This window comes from Curcuma longa, chromosome 11 (assembly GCF_044706935.1).
Source record: "Curcuma longa cultivar G26 ecotype Majalengka, Jawa Barat chromosome 11, ITB_CL_G26_1.1, whole genome shotgun sequence".
Classification (NCBI taxonomy): Eukaryota; Viridiplantae; Streptophyta; class Magnoliopsida; order Zingiberales; family Zingiberaceae; genus Curcuma; species Curcuma longa.
The window spans coordinates 1,463,214-1,485,101 of record NC_133871.1 but is presented as its reverse complement, the minus strand read 5'-3'; the positions used below and the strand labels follow the sequence as shown (position 1 = coordinate 1,485,101).

Below are 21,888 nucleotides of genomic sequence, written 5' to 3'. Positions count from 1 at the left end.
GCAAAGGTTCGAATCTTCATGAAACTGAGACAATATCCTCTTCCGTCGTGGCCGATTTACCTCCTTATAATAGTTGTGGAACTGACCATGCCTATTTATTAATGATAGTTCGGTGCAGGGAATGTTTATTAATATGGGATTTCGGAGAAGGATCTATTATACGTAATTTTATTTTATTTTGTAAGAAACTATTTTGAGACTCGAATTGTTAAACTCTAAGTCATATGACAGTAATTTTATCATTGTGTTAAGACACTGCATATGAATTTAAAATTTATTTTAAAATATTTTTTTAAACAAAATGTATGTTAATCATAAAAAACTTTAATTTTTAAATGTTTAGGAAATCACTAGCAATAATGATATTTAAAATATTTATTAATGATAATCCTTAAAATTAAAGGAAATGGCATAAATAGATTCGGGGAATCATACGAATGTAATGAATACGCATTTTGCACGAATTTAGGATATCTATAATTGTCAAATGTATATATATTTTTGAACAAAAAATAAAAGAACATCCTACATTTAATAAATCATCAAATGAGTACTCTTTTTATAAAATAGTCAAATGAACACTCCCTTCTATAATTTATCTCAAGAATATTATCTTTATTATTAAAATTATTATAGCAATTACGATTAACTAATACAAAGTATAACAACAACTCGTAGTTACTATAACATTTTTATTCTAATTAAAATTACTATATATAGAATATTATTATATCAAATATTTTTTAATAAATTAGTTAAAATTATTTACATTTCATCAAAATTATTTTAACTTATTCAAAACCATTTTAATTTTTTTATAGCAGTTATTTAATAACTGTTATAATATTATATTAGCTGTTATGACAGTTGTAGTAGTTATCTTATTATGTAATTATAACAATTAATTAGATAGCTGTTACAATATTATAATAATATTATATTAATTGTTATGGTAGTATAGCAACTACTAAGTAGTTGTTATATATAATAATAATTAAATATTATCCCACTAGATGAGATCGATTAAATAGTTGCTATAAAAATTTTAAAATAATTTTAATTAAATTAATAAATAATATTTTAATATAATAATATTTTATGTATAATAATTTTGATTAATGAAATATTATATTTTATTAGTAGATAATCGTAACTATTATAATGGTATTGAAAATAAAAGTATTCTTAAAATAAAATATTCACATTTGATGATTTTTATAGAAAGACGATTCGATTAAAAGTAAGCGCTTAAACCGTATATTTTTTTTCCAAAAGTAGTAACTAAAATCAGTTGGGCTTATAATATTTAATTTAATTATTTTCACTTATAAAATTAAAAGGGAAAAAGAGTTTTCCCAAAATGGAAAAAAAATCTCCGAAGAGGGTAACTCCATCTCGTCGGCGTAATCAAGAGGATTACGTAGCGCCACGTGTCCGTTCCAGCGAGTGGATCCGGACGGACAGGAGTCAGGAAAACGCGTGGTCAGCTCCATTTCAGCCCTCCGCCTCATTCGCTCCGCGGAGTCGCGACGCCGGCGATCGTCACCGACAGAGGGCGACGTTGATTCGTCAAATACATTTTCCGGTGGGCATGGCGGAGGATAAGTACAACTGCAAGAACCCTGCGGTGAAGCGGATCCTCCAGGAGTTGAAGGAGCTTCGTTCCAACCCTTCCGATGAGTTCATGAGCCTGCCGCTCGAGGTGATCACTCCAATTCGCAATACTAACCCTAACCCTATCCTTGCATTCACTGCTCTTCTTGATGTGGTTCAGATGAATTAGATCTCTGCCTTATCTACTCTATGATCAGCAACTTTCGAGATTTCGCCTCTGATGCTTGGATTTTGGGTGATCTGATCCGAATTAACTGTGAAATCACTCCATTGATTCGGGGATGATTCGTTATCTTGCATTTCCTGTCCTACTAGCATGTTTTCCCCCTTTATATTTTGGGATGATTTCTGCATTTTATTTTTAAAAAACGGTTCTTTGATTGAATATTAATCGCTGAATGTAAGGAATTTACTTGTTATTGTAAAAGGTTTAGATTTGTGTGTATTTAAATTGCATTAAGCGCTTGTTGGAGTACTTGAATGTGGTATATCTCATAGGCATCTTTAGTTTTTCTCATTTGTTTCGTTTTCAATCTGTTACTAGGAAAATATTTTTGAGTGGCAGTTTGCTATACTTGGCCCTCGTGATTCAGAGTTTGAGGGTGGGATTTATCATGGAAGGATCCAGCTACCTGCAGATTACCCTTTTAAGCCTCCTTCTTTCATGTTGCTTACAGTAAGCTTATTCTTCATATGATCTATGATGAGAATCTTTATGCATTTTTCGTGCTATCCTTTTTCCAACTGATTTACTCTCTTTTTTATATACCAGCCAAATGGTCGATTTGAAACACAGACGAAGATTTGCTTAAGCATATCAAATCATCATCCTGAACACTGGCAACCTTCATGGAGTGGTGAGCTCGATATGTCTCCATATGTTGCATTATATTACTGGTTTAGTTAATTCATCATGTCTGTTTGGTATTTTTAATTGTATCATAATGAAGCAAAGATGGACATTTAAACTGACAATAATTTAGACAACCATTGGTATATGATTTTTTTTCTTCTAAATCTATCATCACATGTGTAGCAGTTTGATTTTTGGTTTTCCGTTTGTCAGAAGTTCTGGTAGAAGCTTGCTATTGGACTTGGCATGAATCATATCATCACAAAGATATGTTTTCTTTTAGTGACGATTAAGATAATTTTGGCAATGTTACGGCATAGATCAAATTAAATTCTATTGGATCATGCTTCTATTTTCTGGTAAAAATTGACATTTATAGAGAACAATCATTAAACAAGCTCCTACCAAGCCATCTTCAAGCTTGGTTATGAACATTCTGTTCATTTATAACCCACCCTAAGGGCTGCACCAGTTTTTCATAATCTGCTCTTAATTTTGGGTTAGCAGATTACACGAGCCTAGTGCCAAAGTAATTTCCTTCAGCTTTCAGTATGTTATTTGGCATTTTGTTGCCCTATGACAAAAAATGTGGTGACATTCATGAATTTAACTCATAAGTGGAGTTTGAGTGATGATAGTTATCCTGTTGGACTAAGTTCTTTTGAAACTGTTTTTTGTTTATATTTTAAAATTAAGCTAATTTATAGCACTTGTGTTGTCTAGCATTTTACATCAATATGGGAAATGTGTGATGTAACTCTGTCATGATCATGCTCTTGATGCCAAAGTCATAGTATGAAAATTTTCTGTTAAATTGAGCAATGACTCAGTAAATATGCGATATTTTTCAAAAGCTTGGAGGTTCAAATTTAGTGTCAGTATCAATTTGCTCTAGAGTTTGTGAATGATTGCTTTACTGCTGCTGGGCTCTATTTTGGTCATGGATCATGCAGAGTGCGAAATAACTTGTATGCCAAGAGGTTAAAAATCTTGCACCGAGGAAAAAAAACCATAGCTTACTGTTATTGGATAAATTTTTGGAAGAGTTTTCCTCATAGCACTCTTTAGAGATAATCTGTTTGTGTGATTAAAAACATGCTAAATATCTTCCGGTTTATTCTAGACCCATGTTGCGAACTTTAACTCCTATAAAAATAACTCTCAGTTTGTTTCTACCAAGCTCATCACGCTAGTCAACAATGTAGTGCAGCACCGATTTTTCATAGTCTAGTCTTAATTTTGGGTTTGTAAATAATTTCCTTGAGTTTTTAGTATGTTATTTGGCATTTGCTCGTCTTATAACAACATGTAAAACCTACATTCGAATTTAAGTTGTTTGACCCTTCAATGGAGTTTGATGAGGTAATAATAACTCTGATTAAGTTTGTCTGTGATCCTCTTTTTATAGTTTAAGTTAAAACTATAGTGCAATTCACCGGTATGGATTATGGTTGATATGACTCTTAAAAATATCATAATCATGTTGTTAATGTCAAGTCACAAGATGAAACTTTTGTCTGTTAGGTTGGAAACTTGAATTTAATGCATCAACTTGCTCCTGAGTCAGTATGTTAATGATCACTTTGCTGGTCACGCAAGCTGGTGTCTTTCTGGTTGCTATTTTTTCACGAATTTTGCAGTGTCATGCTAAAATCCTACTGCTAATAAAGAATCATCATCATCTTACTGTTATTCTGTAAATTTTTGGAAGAGTTTTGCATGTAAATATCTTTTCGATATAGCACAATCCTTGAATTGTACCCATGTCAGAACACCACATTCTACATTGACACTTTGAGTGTGCACATATCTCATTAATTACTTGTTAAACTATTTTTGTAACGACGGTGCCAAACACTTCGATCCACAGTCACACACTATATAAATGTTGGATACTCGAAGTAGACATGCCAATTCATAATATGTCTAGTGTGCCACATTTTTCGGTCAGATATTAACTGAATCATGTCCTTTTTCTTTTTTGTGGGTTTCAGTTCGGACAGCATTGTTAGCATTGATTGCCTTCATGCCAACAAATCCTGATGGGGCATTAGGATCACTAGACTACACCAAGGTAGAAAGGAAAGCGCTAGCAATTAAGTCGCGCGAAGAAGCTCCAAGATTTGGTAGTCCAGAGAGGCAGAAACTCATAGATGAAGTAACTTCGAGCATCTCATATCCTTTTTATCGTAGGCTTCAATACTTGATCTAATGTTAGTGATTCTTGCGCGTTGACATAGATTCACCAATACTTGCTTGGCAAAGCTCCCCCTGTTCCTGAGTTGCCTACATCCTCGACGGCGGATGGAGAACCATATACTGCATTGGGTGGAGGCTTTGCTAATACTTTGATCGAAGACACCCAAGCAGATCCTATTAGCTCTGATGCTGCAGCTCCAACACAGGAACCTCATGCTCCAGAACCTGACAGGGTAGTCGAGGATGTTCGCGAATTGCAGGTCAATGCTGCAGCTGGTTCGGTAAGACTCAGCTTCAGCGCAGGAGTAAGGCTGACGAGAAGAGCACCGGCTACATTGCTGAATGAGCAGCCTGTGCCTGTGGAACATGACTCTAGAGTTCAGAAGCCACTTGTTGACGACCGCATGTTTACTTATGCTGCCATCGGACTGACTATTGCTATCCTTGTACTCGTAGCGAAAAAGCTCCTGCGGTCGTACGGGCTTGATGGATAGGATGCATTCGGATGCGGCATGGATAGATCTTATGACAGCCTGCCTCGACGATGATTACCTATGGAACAGAACTCTTTCACCTTTGTTTTCACTCCGATAAAATGTTTATACTTATAGTCATACGAATGTGGATAAATTGTCATATAAACAACATATCCTCTAGGCATTCTGTTCGATCAAACATCGTACTCCTATAGTCGCAGTAATTCTTGTCAAAAGTTTATTGTCTTGTTCACCCGGTCCTACTAGATCGGCTCACCCGGTTTGCCCCATACATTCATTTGGACCTCGGATTGCTAGAATCGTTTAGTTCGTCTGATTCATGGCGATGGATTCTCCATGACAAAAATCCATTGCCATGATTCCTTTGTGGCTTGTCCTGCACTTGGCAATAAGCAAATGGTTCTACTTGAAGAAGTCTCACAGTGGAGAAGCAGGAGACTTGGTGGTTTGATCAATCGACTAAGAACCCAAATCGATATGAATTAGACAGAGTAGGAGAGCATGCTTCTAAGAAGAAAGTGTATTTTTCTTAGGCAGTTTATGGTCTTTGTCCATGTCCAAACCAAGCACTGAATGACCGATAATTGATCGCAAATGTCTCAACCAACATAGACTCGGCTCATCTTCGAGCGGTTTGTTTAGACGATCTTGTCATTTCCTCGAGGTCATATTCTCTTGGAGCAAAAAGTTATGGTTTGGGCATCTAATTCGATGTCACATGGTTGTTCAAGTGGCCCGGTTCCGATCAAGCCTCATTTTGTAATCGATTCAATTAGACAACCATGACCCTAAAGATAAAGTGACTAGTTCAAGTTACAAAAGTTAATCTAGGATTGAAAGTTAAGTAGTAGAGAGAATGTTACACTCAACATCGTTTTGATCCAATTAAGTTCAATAAAAAATAAATAAATATAATCAACACCAATTCGTCTAGTAATAAGCGAGTTAGATTCGAAAGGCTTCTAGCCAAAGGACAAGAGTTTGAATCCATATAACGACACTAGTAAAAAGTATTCATCCAACTTAGACACAGTGAGCTGTTTATTCTTATAATGAAGAGAGGTTTCATTCATAGATGAAGTGCATTGGAAGAGAGAAAGGAGAAGGAATCATCCAGCTTATGCATGGAAGCTCATGTGCATCCATGTGCTGCTACCTTAGTAGAACATGCTTCAATTCTTCTATATAAGCCTCCATGGAGAAGCCTCTGTTTTTGCTTGCGATGGGGGAGAGCGATCGGAGGTGGACGACAGTGAGGCAAGTGATCTTGAAGAAGAAGAAGAAGCAGTGGTGGGCAGGGAGCAAGGAGGGTGTGGGGGAGGATAAGGACACTGAAGGGGTTGGTGCCAAATGGTGAGGCAATGGAGGTAGAGGGGCTGCTCCGCGAGGCTGGTAACTACATTGTGTGCAGGTGCAAGTGAAGGTGATGATGATGCTCGGAAAGTTGTCACCGGAGGAGGTCTCCGAGCATTGATAGAGAGAAACAGAGGAGACTACTTTTGGTGTTTGTTTGTTGATGTAGGATTCTTTGAATCAAGGTGAACTTGAGTTACCTTTTGAATTCAAATTTAGTTATCAATGATGGGTTCGTTTGGCCAAATAAATCAAAGGATGATTCACCTATTCGGTCAAAAGGATGAATTTGGATGCACATAGTGATTTCTGTTAATTTGCTTTTACTATTTTGACGCGGTATCGACATTATGCCCCGACACCGCATTAGATGTGAAACTAGTTTTTCAATCTCTCGACAATGTCTTTATAGAGATTCAAAGGATTCAAATCCTACACTACACTTCAGCAAAAGATGAAATCCACCACCCCAACAACTTCACACGATTGACCTCACGACCATCTGTGAAGAGGTAAATCGAAAAGCTACAGTTGAGAAAGTGTTAAGTCGTTTGAATCTAACTCGCTTATCATCGGACCAAGTAAAATAATTATTGATATTGGCATCCATAATTTGTATAGTGCATGTTGTGGTTCAACAAATATGGGAAGGATGCCTTTATTTGCTTTAGTTAACTCATGCAGAATAATTCAAGTATTGGGACACAAATCCAATTTCAATAGAGACGAATATTCTAAGTAGTGGGATACAAAGACACTGAAGGACCACACATTTAAGGATATATATAAGCTGCCAAAGCGGCAAGAACCAATATTGCACTATGAGAAAGAAAACCAAGAAGAACAGCAAGTCGACAAAGACTGATCTCTATAAATACAATGTACAAGAGAGATCCAATTGAATGAAGCTATGTGATCAGATGGTGAAAGGTAAAAGAAGAAGAAATCGAAACAAACCTTGGCTTTGGTTAGTTAAGTAATAGAACTGAAACTCTCTATAGGATCTGATTCTTCTAACAATGATGCCGCCTGGAAGCAGTCTGCTGCATCACTCAGACGACCTTCCTCTTTGTGGATCAAGCCCAAATGATACCATGCTGACCGATTTGTTGGTTCGAGTCTTAGGGCTTCAGAAAGAAAGCTTCTAGCGACAGGCAAAGATTTTGAGCCTTTTTTGGACAGTAGAGCGCCAATTGATACCTTACATGGCACATGGTCAAGATCAACTGACAGGGCCTTGCAGTAAGTACCCAATGCTCCTTGGTTGGTCTCTTGACTTGATTCAAGGATACAACCTGATGAATTATAGATAGCAAGATGACAAACTTCAGTAACTCGAAAGATGGTCAAATCTGTGTCTTGTGGATTCAATGCAACAAAAAATTTCCGTAAATTCTATAACTATACATCCATCTCTGCACATTTTGATGCTGAAATTAGACCACTAAAACAAACCTTTCAAGTTTCTCCAAAGTAATCAAAAGTCAAATGAAACAAACTAGAAATTATGAATGAGATATCAGATGGATGGAACACAAACATGGTCTAGGATAACAAGATCATAAAAGGGCCTTTAGTGGGTGTGAATCACAATGCAATATATGCCTATTAGGAGCAGTTCATGGAGTTAAGTAGGTTTGACAAGGAACTACCTGTATTTGGACCACAGAGCTATTAGCACATTCTATATGTTGATACCTTCTATTACCCTATTCCTATGAGAGCTTAACAAAAGTTGTTATTGGAAATTAAAATTGTACTAACTCACAAAAATGATATCGTACAACCCTATTTATAGATGATACCATATCTAAAAAATAAAGAAAGAGACCTTATTTCATCTTTCCCGATTTCAAGACCTGACTGACATTCACAACAATTTGGAAAAAATTTAGTACACAATTGTGATTTTGAGTGAGTCCTAACTGATAGTAAATTGCAGTTTAATTGAGGCACTAAAAGAATAACGTTGAGTTGAGTGTTAGATCTTTTGAAATTTTACTGTTTCAGTCATAACTACTTTGGAAAGCGATCCATCTGCTATACTATCTGTTATGTTCTAGCATGGGCTGAAATTTGTTAGTCTCTATCTCCAGTCATGTGGTCTAGAACTCTTGAATCTACAATTCATAAATTCTATATATAGACACTCGTAGAATTATCTTTTGTGTTAAAGATCTGGTCCCAGTTGTCAGAGTAGAATCGATTGCTTATGATTGCTTGATCAATTACTTAAAAATCTCCAACTCTTCTTTGCCAAAAGGATTGGACCCGACAAACACAAAATTTTTGTCTCTGATTGCAGTGTTGCTTCATTGGCGCGGGGGCTTCCAATTTGTTGGTTTCTCATGAATCTTCCAGCATACTTCCTTGATGTGACCAAGCTTGCGACAATGTTTACAATATGGATGTTCCCTCCTTTGCTAATTGTCGGTGTCTTGATTTTGAGGCCCACAAGCAGCTAGGCCAAAATTTTCACTTAAGGTATGGTGACTGAAGTACCCAACATCATAGTTTAAAATCTCGAGTCGTGCCGAGGTTTCGGTCCTGGACCGGAATGATACAATTTCGATATCGTATCTGTCTTGCCGATATAGTTTCCAGTATTTTTTAAATATAAAATATATTAACTAAAAATAAAAAAAAAATTAATCTAAATATTTTAAAAAATAAAAAATTATATATATATATATTAAATTAATGGCATAATTTTATTAGGTTTTAATTAAACCTATTTAAATTATCCAAATATAGTTAGGAGTTAATTAAAATTATTAACCTAAGTTATTTAATTAAACCTAAGTTAAAACCTTACCCTCTCCGTTTACCCCCTCTATGCCGAAGCGACGTGACGAGTTTGGAGGCATCGTCGGACCCGTGTGATCGTCGGACCCGTGTGAGCATCCAGACTCGTCGTCGGGCCCACACGAGCATCTAGACTCATTGTCGGGCTCGTGCGACGCATCCAGATTGATCGCGGAGCGGCAGCATCGGAGGCGTACTTGTGTCGGTGTCGATCGGCAAGAGGAACGAGATATTTCAACTATATCAAGTGAAATGGCTCGAGATTTTAAACTATGCCCAACATCACCTTTTTCCTACTTTCTTCTCTCTGAACCTCTAAAAAACCTTCTCTAAGGTTGAGTTGTGGCCTTATCCCCTAAATTCTTCCTCAAACTTCAAGATTTTTATTGAGCCCAAATAAAAATTTGTACACTATTTTCTTTTCAAAAATTTACCTACTTAACTCTCTCTTCAAGGCAATTCCATAAATATTCTTTGCACATATCAACTTGTTGCCCATAGTGTCTGAGAGTGTTAAAATATTAGGTTCACCATCAAATCTCCTTGCCACAAATCATGTAGAATACTTTCTATTTCTAACAATTTTGAGGTATTATCCTTATTTGAATAAGTATCCCTCACTACTTAGATTTCTCTTATTGTTCCATATAGGAGAAAATTTTCTCCTATGTCAAAATTAATGGAATTAATTAACCATGACAATGATTTCTAGATTTTGAATCTCAAGTCGTCTACCTTTAGAGGGGCTGCTTCTCTAAACAAATAATCATCCTTTTCCACATATGAACATCATCACTGATTGGGACCATTGGAGATAATTGTTCCCATTGAGTTAATGTCCTGTAATGAAGATTTGACCATCATGTCATATTCCACTAAGGTTGGAGACAAAGAAGTAACATCAGATGTTGTGGACGAGGAATTAAGTTTTTTTGTAGTCATTCTGAATTTCACTATGTATAGACAAAATGCATTGTATGGACAATATAGATTGTACGAATAACCAATACAGACAATGATCAGGAGATACTAGAGAGACAATTAGGGGTTAGAGTGACAGTTAGGGTTTAGAGGAATGGTTAGGATTGACTTTGATACCATGTTCGAAATTAAAATTGTATTAACTCACAAAAATAATATTGTATAACCCTGTTTATAGATGCTACCGTATTTAGAAAATAAGGAAAGACAACTTATCAATCTCTTAAAAAAAGGAAAATAAATAAATAAAATAGAAATATATATATACACACATATATATAAGGAAGCAATAATATTTTACAATATTCTACAGTTGGAAATAAGAGCCATTTTTTGTGTATAAGTTAGTAACAAAACCACCAAATTTAGAAGCTAGGGGATATAGTCTCTTAAGAGCCACAAATCTCAAGAGAATTTGTAAACCTTTTGGATATCCAGAATATAAAGAAATAAAAATTAATCTCGTAATACTAGTAATACTGCTCTGTGAATGTAACATAAAGCACTAAGCAGCTCAAAAGGAAACCAAACAATACAAATATGGTCTTCAATACCTTCAGCATGTAGAATAGAAGCAGAAAAGGGTTTCATTTCTCTAGCTTTATCCAAGCATATCTCAGCATCTTTCCAGTGGGAGAGGCTCGAATACAGATTGGCAAGACCTTGCCAAACATCAAACTCGCTGACTTTGCCATCCTCAAGCTGAAAGAAAGTCAGAATTTAAAGATAGCACATATACATACAAAGACTTGCATCCAAACAAAACATACAATAAAAGGAAACCAATTCTATTGTAAATTATGCACTACAATATTGTAAATTATATACTACAGTCCTATACATCCACCCATCCAAGCTATTATCTATCTAATGAAATTTCATCAATACAACATGTCTTGTATCATAATTAACATACATCAGCAACTTTGTTTCTTCCAGCACTGAAAGGTAAAATAATTGCATTAAGCAGCATGCACTCAAAAGTTAGCATATGATCCTTAATTCCTCTCATGCTCACCCTGTGAATGATGTACAAATACTTGCAATGACAGGTATATGTGTATTTAGTAGATTTTTTTTTTACTTAGTACTTATTAATGATTGAATGCAAAAACATGAACACAGAGTGTGTGTTAAAGAAGAAAAGTGCCATAAATGAGTTGCCAACTTCAAGCTTCAATGCATCCAAAATTAGCTATAATTTTAAATTAATATCTAATAACAGCATTTGATGCTTTTGTTGTGAGTATACTGCAGTTCTGCTGTGTAGCATATTTTCCTTTATCATTTTTTGCATCAAGCTAACTTGGACTATGCTTTTATTGTGTGAATCCTATCAAATTTCGACGACATACTGTGACTTGAAAGTTGAAACACATATGCCATGAGCAATGAGCCAACACATCCTGGAATTGTGTTATGGCCTAAGTTTATCTTTATGTGAGCAAAGAAGAAAAGGAAACATAAAAAAAGATCCCATGCTGCATCTCTGGATGCCTAATCTGCACACTACATAACAGTAAGGAAGCTGATAGAAATTAATATGAGAATCCATCAATAGATATACTAACAGGACAAGCTGACATCAATTTCATTTCCTGTTTTACTTTCTCAGTGAAATCTTCACTCTGTAAATATTTTCTGGTACTTCAAAAAGGTTCATTACAACAAAGACCAAGGTTTAAGGTTTAAAGTATCTTTGCCAAAGTTTTGTCTTCAGCTAAAGCAGTACAGTTTCAGTACCATGCCATGTTGACACTCTTCTACAAAAAGGTGGAATCTGCCACCCCAGTGGCCCCACACGGTTGGCCCCACGACCATCTGTGAGGAGATATATCAAAAAGCTACAGTTGCTCACGACGGAGGAGGGTATTGTCTCGGCTTTGCCTAGATTCGAACCCTTGCCCTCTTCTGCAATTCTGCTCCATCGTAACCAACTCAGCTATGCCCCGGGGGCACCGTGTTGACACTCAACATGCTTTAAAGTGTGCTAAAATGATTAGAGATCAAATCAGATCATTGGTTCTTGTACCATCCTACCAAGAACCAAATAAATGCTCCAACAACATCTAATATTAAAATTGATTTTGCCACATGTCTATAAATATATCTGGGTTAACCATTAGGAGTTCAAATTGCACTAACATAATTGAAACTATAACAAATGTAAATACAAAATATAGATGCATCTAGATTTCTTCGACTTTGGCGCTACTTCTCTTTGTTGTCTGTGGTGGTGCTTCCCTTCTTTCACTTGACTCTATTTTTATAATGTCTGATCTCCTCCCCATGACTAATAAACAAAATTAAATGAAGAGTCATTGGAAGAGAATAGCAACCTACATATCAATACCACTAAAATTATGTCGGTGCAAGTGGCACAACGACATTTACTCGTGCCACCACAATAGTAGTATTAGAGTTTAGGTACCGATTAGTAATGAACTAACAAAAGTTTCAGTCATGCCGGTTGATACTGACCAACACCTTGAAATCATGACAAGGTCATTCTTCCACTTTTTTCCTAAACTTAAACCATCTGTTATCCAAATCAAGGTTTCCAGGTTCTTAGTTACAAGTTGTACAAATGCAATTGTTATTCTTGTTGTCACATGCAAAATCATCATCATTGTTTTAAAGCAACAAGTAGAACAAGCAAAAATGTAGAATATGAGTAATTTCAAGATAGAATGAAGGTAAAGGTGAAGAAAACCTCTGTACTATTCTTGAAAGATCCAGAAGCCTTTCTTTGGGCCTGAACAAGCCCAAGAAGCATGCGGTATGCTTCAACTGCATCCACAGGTAAGGACTGAACGACTTTTAACTTTGCCTTGATTCTCAATAATGGTCCTTGTTCCCATTTACCAGTCTCATCAAGAGCTGCATCTGTTACAATTTGAGCCTCAGAGTAACGTTGCTGAGCAGATAAAACCAGAGCAAGCAAATTCCATCCTTTGGATATTGATCCACCAGTTGCATCAATATATTCTTTTGCACATCGAAGTGCAGAACTAGTATTTCGTTGCTCAGCATATTCAAGTCCCAGATCAAAAAGTATATCTGGGTTATGGCGGTCAATAGACATTGCTTCATCTAATGATTTCAACGCTTCACTTTGCAAGCTAGACCTTTCATGATCTGATGAAGCAATCTTAGTTTGTTTTCCAAGACAAATACCTAGAAAACGAAGACCTATACTTTTTAGATGCTCATCTCCAACTTGAGCATTTGCTATAGCTCTCCGTGCATATTCTACTCCTTCAGAAGAAAGAGAACGGCGCTCACTACAGATCATAGCAGCCAATAGCAACGCCATGATATCATTAGGACTTTCATCTTTGTTTAAAGACTTTCTTAATAAGTTCAATGCAGAAAGACTTTCACCTGCAGCACTATAGCAAAGGGCCAAGCTGTACCATCTATCACACCGTGGATATATTCCAGGCATGACCTCTTCAAAGTGTCTAGCAAGTACGGAAGTTTGACCACATAGAGAGAGTGCAAAAGAAAGATGTTCAATTACAGATGGATCCCACTGTATCTTGCCCAGATGCCATTTTCTTAACACTAGCATTAGAAGTAAAATTGCCTCTTCCAAATTATTTTTTGGAACAAATGCACCATCAACTTGGGAAGCCAAACTAGGTGGATTAGCCTCCACTCCACCATACAATAAAAGTACAGCAAATCTTTTCTGAATCCTTGCACTGCAATCATCATCAAGATTCCATTGACTTAGGAGTGCACGACGGTATGAAGCAAAAGCTTCCTGATAGCACCCAGCTTGCTTATAGAGCTCTGGAAGTAGCTCGACTGCCCTACTAATGGTTTCCTGTAACTTCTGCTCAACTGAAAAATCTGGTATGCCAGGTTGGAACATTTTTTCCACAGCATCAAGGACGCTGCTACATTCCTGAGCAGCTTCTGCAAGATGAAAGGCAACTTCTTTGTAACTAAAGATTTAAGGTTAGAAAGTATCAGAAACTTAGATGACAGGTTTAACATAAAGAAAGTTAAAAAAGAATTCCAACTGGTCAATGTCTAGAGAGACTTATGCAATCTGCACAGATCATAAATGATGAAAAGAAGATTGTACCAGCAGCTTTGCCTAGTTTATGTAATGACATGGACTTCAGATAGATGGCTTCAAGTACAAGACTAGCAGCATGTGGTGATGGCATATGTACAGATTCACCACGTGATCTACTCTTTGAAGGAGGCTTTCCATCACTGGAACTTTGTAATCGCTGAATAGCAGCTTGAAGGTCTATTCCATTGAATACCCGGACAGCAGATTCAATATTACCTCTTTGATATTCAAGTCTTCCAAGGAGTGCTCTTGCTTCCTTTATCATGCAATGGACAAACAAAATTAAGGGATCAAGCCTAATTATCAGATAAAAAGGTGAAGCATCAGACAGACGGTCATTTCATAATACTCAATGGCATCAGGCAGATCTAACATCACATTGCCATTTAATTGTTATCTACAAATCAAAGTCCAAAAGACAAACAACCATCATCAAGCATTTAGGTTGTCAAAAACAGTTCTTTTCCTAACACAAGTTTCACTGTGCGACCAAGAATTTCTATGCAAGAATAGAAAACCAACCATATCTTAGAGTTCAACAAAATTAAAGGGAAAAATAGATTGAGATACCGTTGGGAAGCTATCACAAGAATCAAATATTCAATTTTTATTTTTCACAATTCACATCGTTTTGGTTTATGTGAAGTTCAAAATGCCTCATAAACGCGATGGGCAAAATTTGCGACGCGATTCCGAAACCTAACAACATCCATTTGAGAAAAAGATAACGCCATTGCAAGAGACAACGCCACGATATCGGTAGATTACAGCAAAAGGGGGCCAATCTACGAAATCCAATCTGGGAGACGTCTATGCACAAGAAAAGTTCTACATAGAACAGGAGCAACGAACAAATTAGGAATCCGGACAACAAGGCGAGAGGGACCGAACCTCGTAATTGAGCGAGAGCCCTTCCTGGAGCGACGACTCGGCCTCCCGAATGTTTCCATCATCGGGCTTGGCCTCCACTTCATTCGCCTTCTCGGAGAGGCCGCTACTCGGAGCATCCTCCTCTTTCGTGGAAATCACATCCTCATCGCCACCGCCCGCCTCACCTTCGAGATCCCCCATGTCCACGTTCCTAGACGGACGCTTCCGTCACGCATGCGCCCGCAGGCAGTCCGGACGGTCGCCGCTGAAGGAGAAGGCGGCGAGCCTCTACGGGGGTCGGATCGGGAGGCGGGAAAAGGGATCAAGAGGCGATGGGGTCGAGATCGGCGGCGAATCCCCGGGGCGGTTCCATGGTCGGGAAGGCAGGGTTGTGACGGTGACCGGGATTTGAAGCGGGGGAGGTGACCGTGACCGGAACCAACGGTAGCGGAAAATGGATTGTTTATTATGTAATTTATTTTAATAATAATTTATATTAAGGTGAAAATTATTTAAAAGAATATTTTATTTGTTTTTTTTAAAATTTATTTCTCGTCTAGTAGTTTTGTTATACAGTTTGGGTTAAAAGTACTTTATAATTTAAATTGACTATAAAAATATTTTTAAAATTTTATATAAAAAATTAAAAGATATCACTATTCAAACAAAATCAAAATAACACTCCATCTCTCATCCTAAAATAACTTAGAAAAGACAAAAAAAATACTATGTTTATTGGAATCACGAAAAGACCATTCTTTTAATTTATTATTAAAATAATATTCTATCCTATTTCAATATATTTTTATTTTTAAAAATATTTTTATTTTTAATATTATTATAGTAGTTATGAGATTATAAATACTATTATATGAACACTTCAATTCTAATCGATACTAATAATATTATATTATATCAATTATAATTTATAATTATTATAAATGAATACTTCATATTTAATCAATATTATATTATAGTAATTACAAATTATATATAATATAAATAATTTATTTCTTTCAATATTGATCAATATTATATTATAATAATTATAAAATTATAACGGTTATATAATTATAACAATTATGTCTTGACCATATTGATCAACATTATATTGAAATATAGTTATGAATCGTAGTTTTTATAATATAAATAATTTATTTCTGATTAATAATAATCAACATTATATTGTATCAACTACAACATTATAGCTGTTATAATTGTATTATTGTAGTAAATATAGAATCATAGCTGCTATAACTATATAGTAGCATAATTGTATAGTTATTATATATTATAACATTATCAAAAATAAAAATAGAGATGGAATAGAATGTTGTTTTGATAATAATAAGGAAGGATCCATTTTTTAGGATTCTAATAAAAAAAGCTAAAAAGGGGGCTCTTTTAATTTTTATGGGCAAAAATTAAATAGATACCCATCATTTGCAAAATTGTCAAATGAGCATCTTATTTTTAATTAAAGTTAAATAGACACCTCTTCAATGATTTTATCTAAAAATACCCCTTGGTTCAGTACTATTATAATAGTTACTAACTGCTACAATATGTAAAAGCTACCGAGTAGCTATTACAACGTATAGAAACTATCTAATAGCTATTATAATATACTTAGGATGAATTTAAGATTTAAGATTTAAGATTTAAAATATGTAGAAGTTATCGATTAGCTGCTACAACGTGTAAAAGCTACTTAGGGTGAATTCAGAGTTTAGTGTTTATACCGTATAAAAGTTACTTAGTAGCTGCTACAATGTATTTAAGATTTAAAATTTAGAGTTTAGGGTCTCTGAACACTATTATATCAAAAGATTATTTACTAACTTATCAAAATCATTTTAAAACAATTGTAGAAACTATTATATAGTTGCTACAACTCTAAATCTTAAATTATAAACTCATCCAAAATACATTGTAGCAGCTACTGGATAACTTCTACAAATTATAATAGCTATCTGGTAGCTTCTATATGATATAAACCCTAAATCTTAAAGTCACACTACATACATTATAATAGCTATCTGATTTGACGGTTCCTAACAGGCTGACTCTTAACCTTAACCATCTAAGATGGTTATGGTTCACAGTTTGAGAACCGTCAATTCATGATTAGTCACGGTTCAATATTATTATATTAAAAAAATTAAAATTGTAAATTCATAAAAAAAAGTTTGTACTTATTTAAGTTGCCTACGTATCCCTTTAAGGTATAGGGGAATCAAAGTCCACGTAATTCTCTTACCTTTTTACAATTTGATCTTAAGAAGTGGCATTGCTATTCACTTTCATTTCCCGTTCCCCTAATTTTCGTTCCTTCGATATCAAATTCTTTGACTTCGTCATCTTAAAGTTGCATTCCTTGGATTCTTTTTTTTGACTCTATTCTAACATCGAGTAATACTTGGGCTTCCAATGAGTCGGGAGACAAAGTAGATCATCGTTTATCCAATATGTTACCTCTAACATTGAACGTTTGTTCCACAATAACTATTGACACTGTACAAACTAAAATTTCTTTGGCGATCGTGGACAAGATGAGAAATGTTTGAGTCTTCAGTGACCATTACTTTAGAATATTGAAATCCACTTCGCTATCTACTTTATTAAAATAAAAAAATCATAAAATAATTCTCAAGTTTATGTGTGAAACTTGAGGATCCTCATGGACATTTCACCCATTTTTTTAATAAAAATTATGTTTTTGTAAGTTTTAAATTACTACTAATAGTTTGTATTTCAGAAATATTAGTTTGTATTCCATATTTTATACCATATTATTCATAAATATCATATAAATAATTTCTAATATTATATACAATATTATTAGGATCAAGAAAAAAAGAATATTTAAATAGAATTAAAACATTGTAATAAAATATTAATATTTATTGTAAAACTTCTAATTTATGTGTAGGGTCTAAAACAAATACAACTAAATAAATTTAAGAAATATGAAAAAAATAGTTTTCCCATTTCGTTTTCATTGCTAATACATAAGAAGATAAAATTTTATTATTACTATTTTCATTTAAAATTAATATTGCATTATAAAAATTTATTAAAACTAAATAAGAAATAGAATAATGAAAATCAGAAAGTTGTTTGGTTGCATTGTTAAATACTTTTAAATTTTCACAAATATTATTATAAATATTACATTGATGTGAAAATAAATATATATTAGTATTATTAATATATTGTGCAAAAAATAAATATAATTTTCTATGTTGAATTTTAATGTGTTGGTACATCACGTGGAAATTTTTTAGATTTTGTTCCATTAGTAATGTAACTTTCTAAAATTCTTAATCCATTTTGAATATATAAATTTAAAATATGGCATACGCAATGAATATGAAAAAATAAATCATCAATAATGGATTGATATATAAATTTTTATTGTATTAGAAGTAGCATTATCAAATGATATTAAAAATATTTTATAAGTTAATCCATATTCTTTTAAAATTAAATATAATAATTGTGATATGTTGTATGCAGTATGCAATTTACCAAAAACTATATAAGTTAACAATCTTTTTTGGATATTCTAAGAGTTATCATTCTAATGATAAATCACATCCATATACGAATGTATTTACAATGATCACTCAAAACATAAAAAACTTTATTATTTAATTTACTAAAATCTTCAATTAAAATTTTTTCTTTTTATTTATTAATTTTTTAATTGTATGAGTAAGTATAGTTTTAGAAACATATTTAGCAGATCGATTAAGAGATTCTTTAAAAAAAATATTCAAAAATAAATTTAGATCCAAAATTAAATGAAAGATGTTCTATGAAAATAAATCTAACTAATGATTCTCGTAATTTATTATCAAAATATAAAAATATACCAGAATCAATACTTCCACTAGTAGAAGATCTAGATAATTGTGCTTGAGAACGGTCGATTTCATGTTTTGTCAAGTGCTTCATTTCTACATGTCATTTCAATGATCTATAGTCGTCGCCGGTTTAAAATTTATAGGAAGTATTGTAGTGCTAGCATTTTGCACACAAATCTCCCGATGGAAGAGTGACGTTCTCAAAATATTTAGTAAAAATAATAAATTTTAAAGGAAGAAATTCCTGAACCTTAGAAGTAATTGTATTGATATTTCTTTATGTTTTGGGTGTCGAAAGTTGCTTGGTCTCATCATTGGTAGATTGAATGTTGAGGTAGAGCTCCTCACTCGGATTCACTATTTCCTTGCCTTTTCGAGATCAAGATGTTGAAGTTCCTTAGTTTCCTTCCATGTAGTCGGAATTTAGAAGTGGAAGTCGAAAGTGTGTAGAATTGGAGTCGAAAACGTGTAGAGATTGCGGAATTGAGAATGAGAGCAGAGAAGATGTATGTGGAAGCAATAAAATAAGCTCTCTATTTATAGATTTTTGTCTCTATTTATAGATTTTGGAAAGTAACGAACACTAAATCGTAGTCATTAATAAAAAATAACTAAATAATCTCAACTATAAAAAAACCCTCCAACGGCAACCACGATTCTGACCATTGGAACCGCTGATTAACCAGTCACACCAAAAAAAAAGAAATGCGAATCGATGGGTTAGACGGTTTTTAATGGGTTGGAATCATAACTGGCCCGACACCGATGGTTTTTAATGGGTTGGACCCGCAACCCACGTGGGCTGATTTGTTTAGGCCAGTCAGATGATGAGTTGATAAAATTTCAACTCAATCCATTTAAATTATTTGACAAAGTGAGCCAACCCGACGTGTGACGTGCCCAACCCAAATTGATAACTCTGATAATATTTATAACATGAGGTAAATTTGTTACTGTGTGGAGAAGAGATTTGTCAAGAAGTGAGCCAATAGAAATTACTTTTCATTCTATTTGGACTGATAAAAAAATATAAAAAAATAATTCATATATGAATTCATAAATCCATCAACTCATTAGGTAAACAAAAAAGGAAAAAAATTTATCATTTTTTACAAAGTAAATAGGGGGGAAAATAAATTGAAATAGTTTGGATTTGATATGAGTCTGATGTCGATATTATATGGGTCGAATATATAGTTTGCTTCTTCTTCCGTCATGGTCAACTATAGTTTTTTGATTTACCTCTTCACAGATGGTCGTAGGGCTGACCGTGTGGGGCCGCTGGGGTGGCGGATTCCACCTTTTGCAGAAGAATATATAGTTTGCTATTGTCCCATTTATGACCTAACTATTCAAACACATGATCTAACAACTGTTGGGATGTATACCAGAATCCTAGCTATCTATGTAAATAAATATTCTGAAATAAGAATCACATTTGGTCAATATTTGCATTTAATTTTTATGCAAGTGTTCATTTAATCTATATTGTAGATAAACATGGTGTGCGGAGTCACACACAGAAGACCATGTTATCAGTTCCTTATAGATTACAAACAATGTTCACAACCAAGATGAATTGGACAAACCATTGGATTGGTTATAGTGTAATTTGGTCTTAGTCTGTCTTGACTATAGAATTACACTAGTACACTCAGTGTGTATTGAGCAGGACCATCTGAGGATTGTTCGATTTATACTGACTATATAATCGAACTAAACCTCTGTTGCTATGAATGTACATGCTTTTAATCCCTATATAATAACAAGCACATATACTTAGTATATACTTCCTTGATTCATCAAAGGGTGAGATTTAGAGCGATAGATCAAAAGGTCCGATGAGTTAGAAAGTAGTATTATGTACATGGTGTGTTGTTGATTATAGAAGGAAACTGTGTCCTATAATCTAGGCTGATGATGTCCCCTTGAGGAGCTCATAAAGGATTATCATGTAAACCTTGCAGGTGGACTCAGATCCGCATGATAACAAAGGATGAGTGGTACTACTCTCGGAATCAGAAGTTAATTAAATTCGAGTTGTCAGTAACTCATTTAATTAACGAACATACAATATCTTAAACACAGGGAGATTAATGTACTTGTAGTAAGAAGGAGCTCATACTATAATATGGAATTGGTGTGGTAGTGCAATAATAACTCTCTAGTGGAATGAGTTATTATTGATGGGTTTGAGTTGGGTGTTCAGGGAGAACACAGGAAGCCCAAGTCCATCAGGAGGCCAAAATCAATTTCTCCTCTAGGTTCCTACTGTAGCCTCTGGATAAAACCTCGTATCCACCTAAGAAAATTATATGAAATTTCGGATAGGAAATTTTAAGAATTTCTGAAATTATTTTTTCGGAGAAAAATTTTGTTAAGAAATTCTGATTAAAATTTCTGTTATGAAATTATTAATTTTCTTTCGCAGAGAAAATTAATTATGATTTTTCTAATCAAATCTGGATGAGATTTGATTTGATTAGAATCAAATCTGGATGAGATTTGATTAGAATTAAATCTGGATGAGATTTGATTTGATCTCTTCCGCAGACAAAATTGGTTATGATTTTTCTAATCAAATCTGGATAAGAAGATTTGATTTGATTATAATCATACCAAATTTTGTGAGATGACATAACTATATAAAGGGGGGTTTAGGGGAGGCAAAAGAACACACAACAAAAGGTTTCTCCTCCCCTCTAGGGCCGGCTAAGAAGAATCAAAGCAAAATTTTTTTTGCCTTCCGTCACCCAC

The 21,888-nt window shown here is 34.4% G+C and overlaps 2 protein-coding genes across 2 annotated transcripts; one reads left to right on the top strand and one right to left on the bottom strand.

Annotated features, from left to right (window-relative positions):
• The first annotated feature begins 1,514 nt into the window (after positions 1–1,514).
• On the top strand, positions 1,515–5,341 carry LOC141839735 (ubiquitin-conjugating enzyme E2 32-like). The gene is made up of 5 exons (XM_074727553.1): positions 1,515–1,702; positions 2,159–2,290; positions 2,387–2,471; positions 4,462–4,625; positions 4,708–5,341. Exons 1-5 carry the CDS (start codon positions 1,592–1,594, stop codon positions 5,158–5,160), a joined length of 945 nt encoding a protein of 314 aa, XP_074583654.1. The 5' UTR covers positions 1,515–1,591; the 3' UTR covers positions 5,161–5,341.
• Positions 5,342–7,273: 1,932 nt separating this feature from the next.
• Positions 7,274–15,664, bottom strand: LOC141840541 (protein NPG1-like). The gene is made up of 5 exons (XM_074728557.1): positions 15,284–15,664; positions 14,399–14,648; positions 13,016–14,226; positions 10,857–11,004; positions 7,274–7,811 (listed from the first exon to the last, which is right to left on the bottom strand). The coding sequence occupies exons 1-5, from the start codon at positions 15,461–15,463 to the stop codon at positions 7,489–7,491; spliced, it is 2,112 nt and encodes a 703-aa protein (XP_074584658.1). The 5' UTR covers positions 15,464–15,664; the 3' UTR covers positions 7,274–7,488.
• Between the last annotated feature and the right edge of the window lie 6,224 nt (positions 15,665–21,888).

Bases quoted from the DNA above. Each gene is read 5' to 3' on its own strand.
- LOC141839735 (XM_074727553.1), top strand. From the start codon at position 1,592: ATGGCGGAGGATAAGTACAACTGCAAGAACCCTGCGGTGAAGCGGATC. The intron at 1,703-2,158 runs GTGATCACTCCA...ATCTGTTACTAG, and splicing joins TCATGAGCCTGCCGCTCGAG to GAAAATATTTTTGAGTGGCA. The intron at 4,626-4,707 runs GTAACTTCGAGC...GCGTTGACATAG, and splicing joins GGCAGAAACTCATAGATGAA to ATTCACCAATACTTGCTTGG.
- LOC141840541 (XM_074728557.1), bottom strand. From the start codon at position 15,463: ATGGGGGATCTCGAAGGTGAGGCGGGCGGTGGCGATGAGGATGTGATT. The intron at 11,005-13,015 runs GTTTTCTTCACC...ACTTTCTTTCAG, and splicing joins CTTTCAAGAATAGTACAGAG to CTTGAGGATGGCAAAGTCAG. The intron at 7,812-10,856 runs GTATTGAAGACC...ATAATTCATCAG, and splicing joins TTCTATTCTACATGCTGAAG to GTTGTATCCTTGAATCAAGT.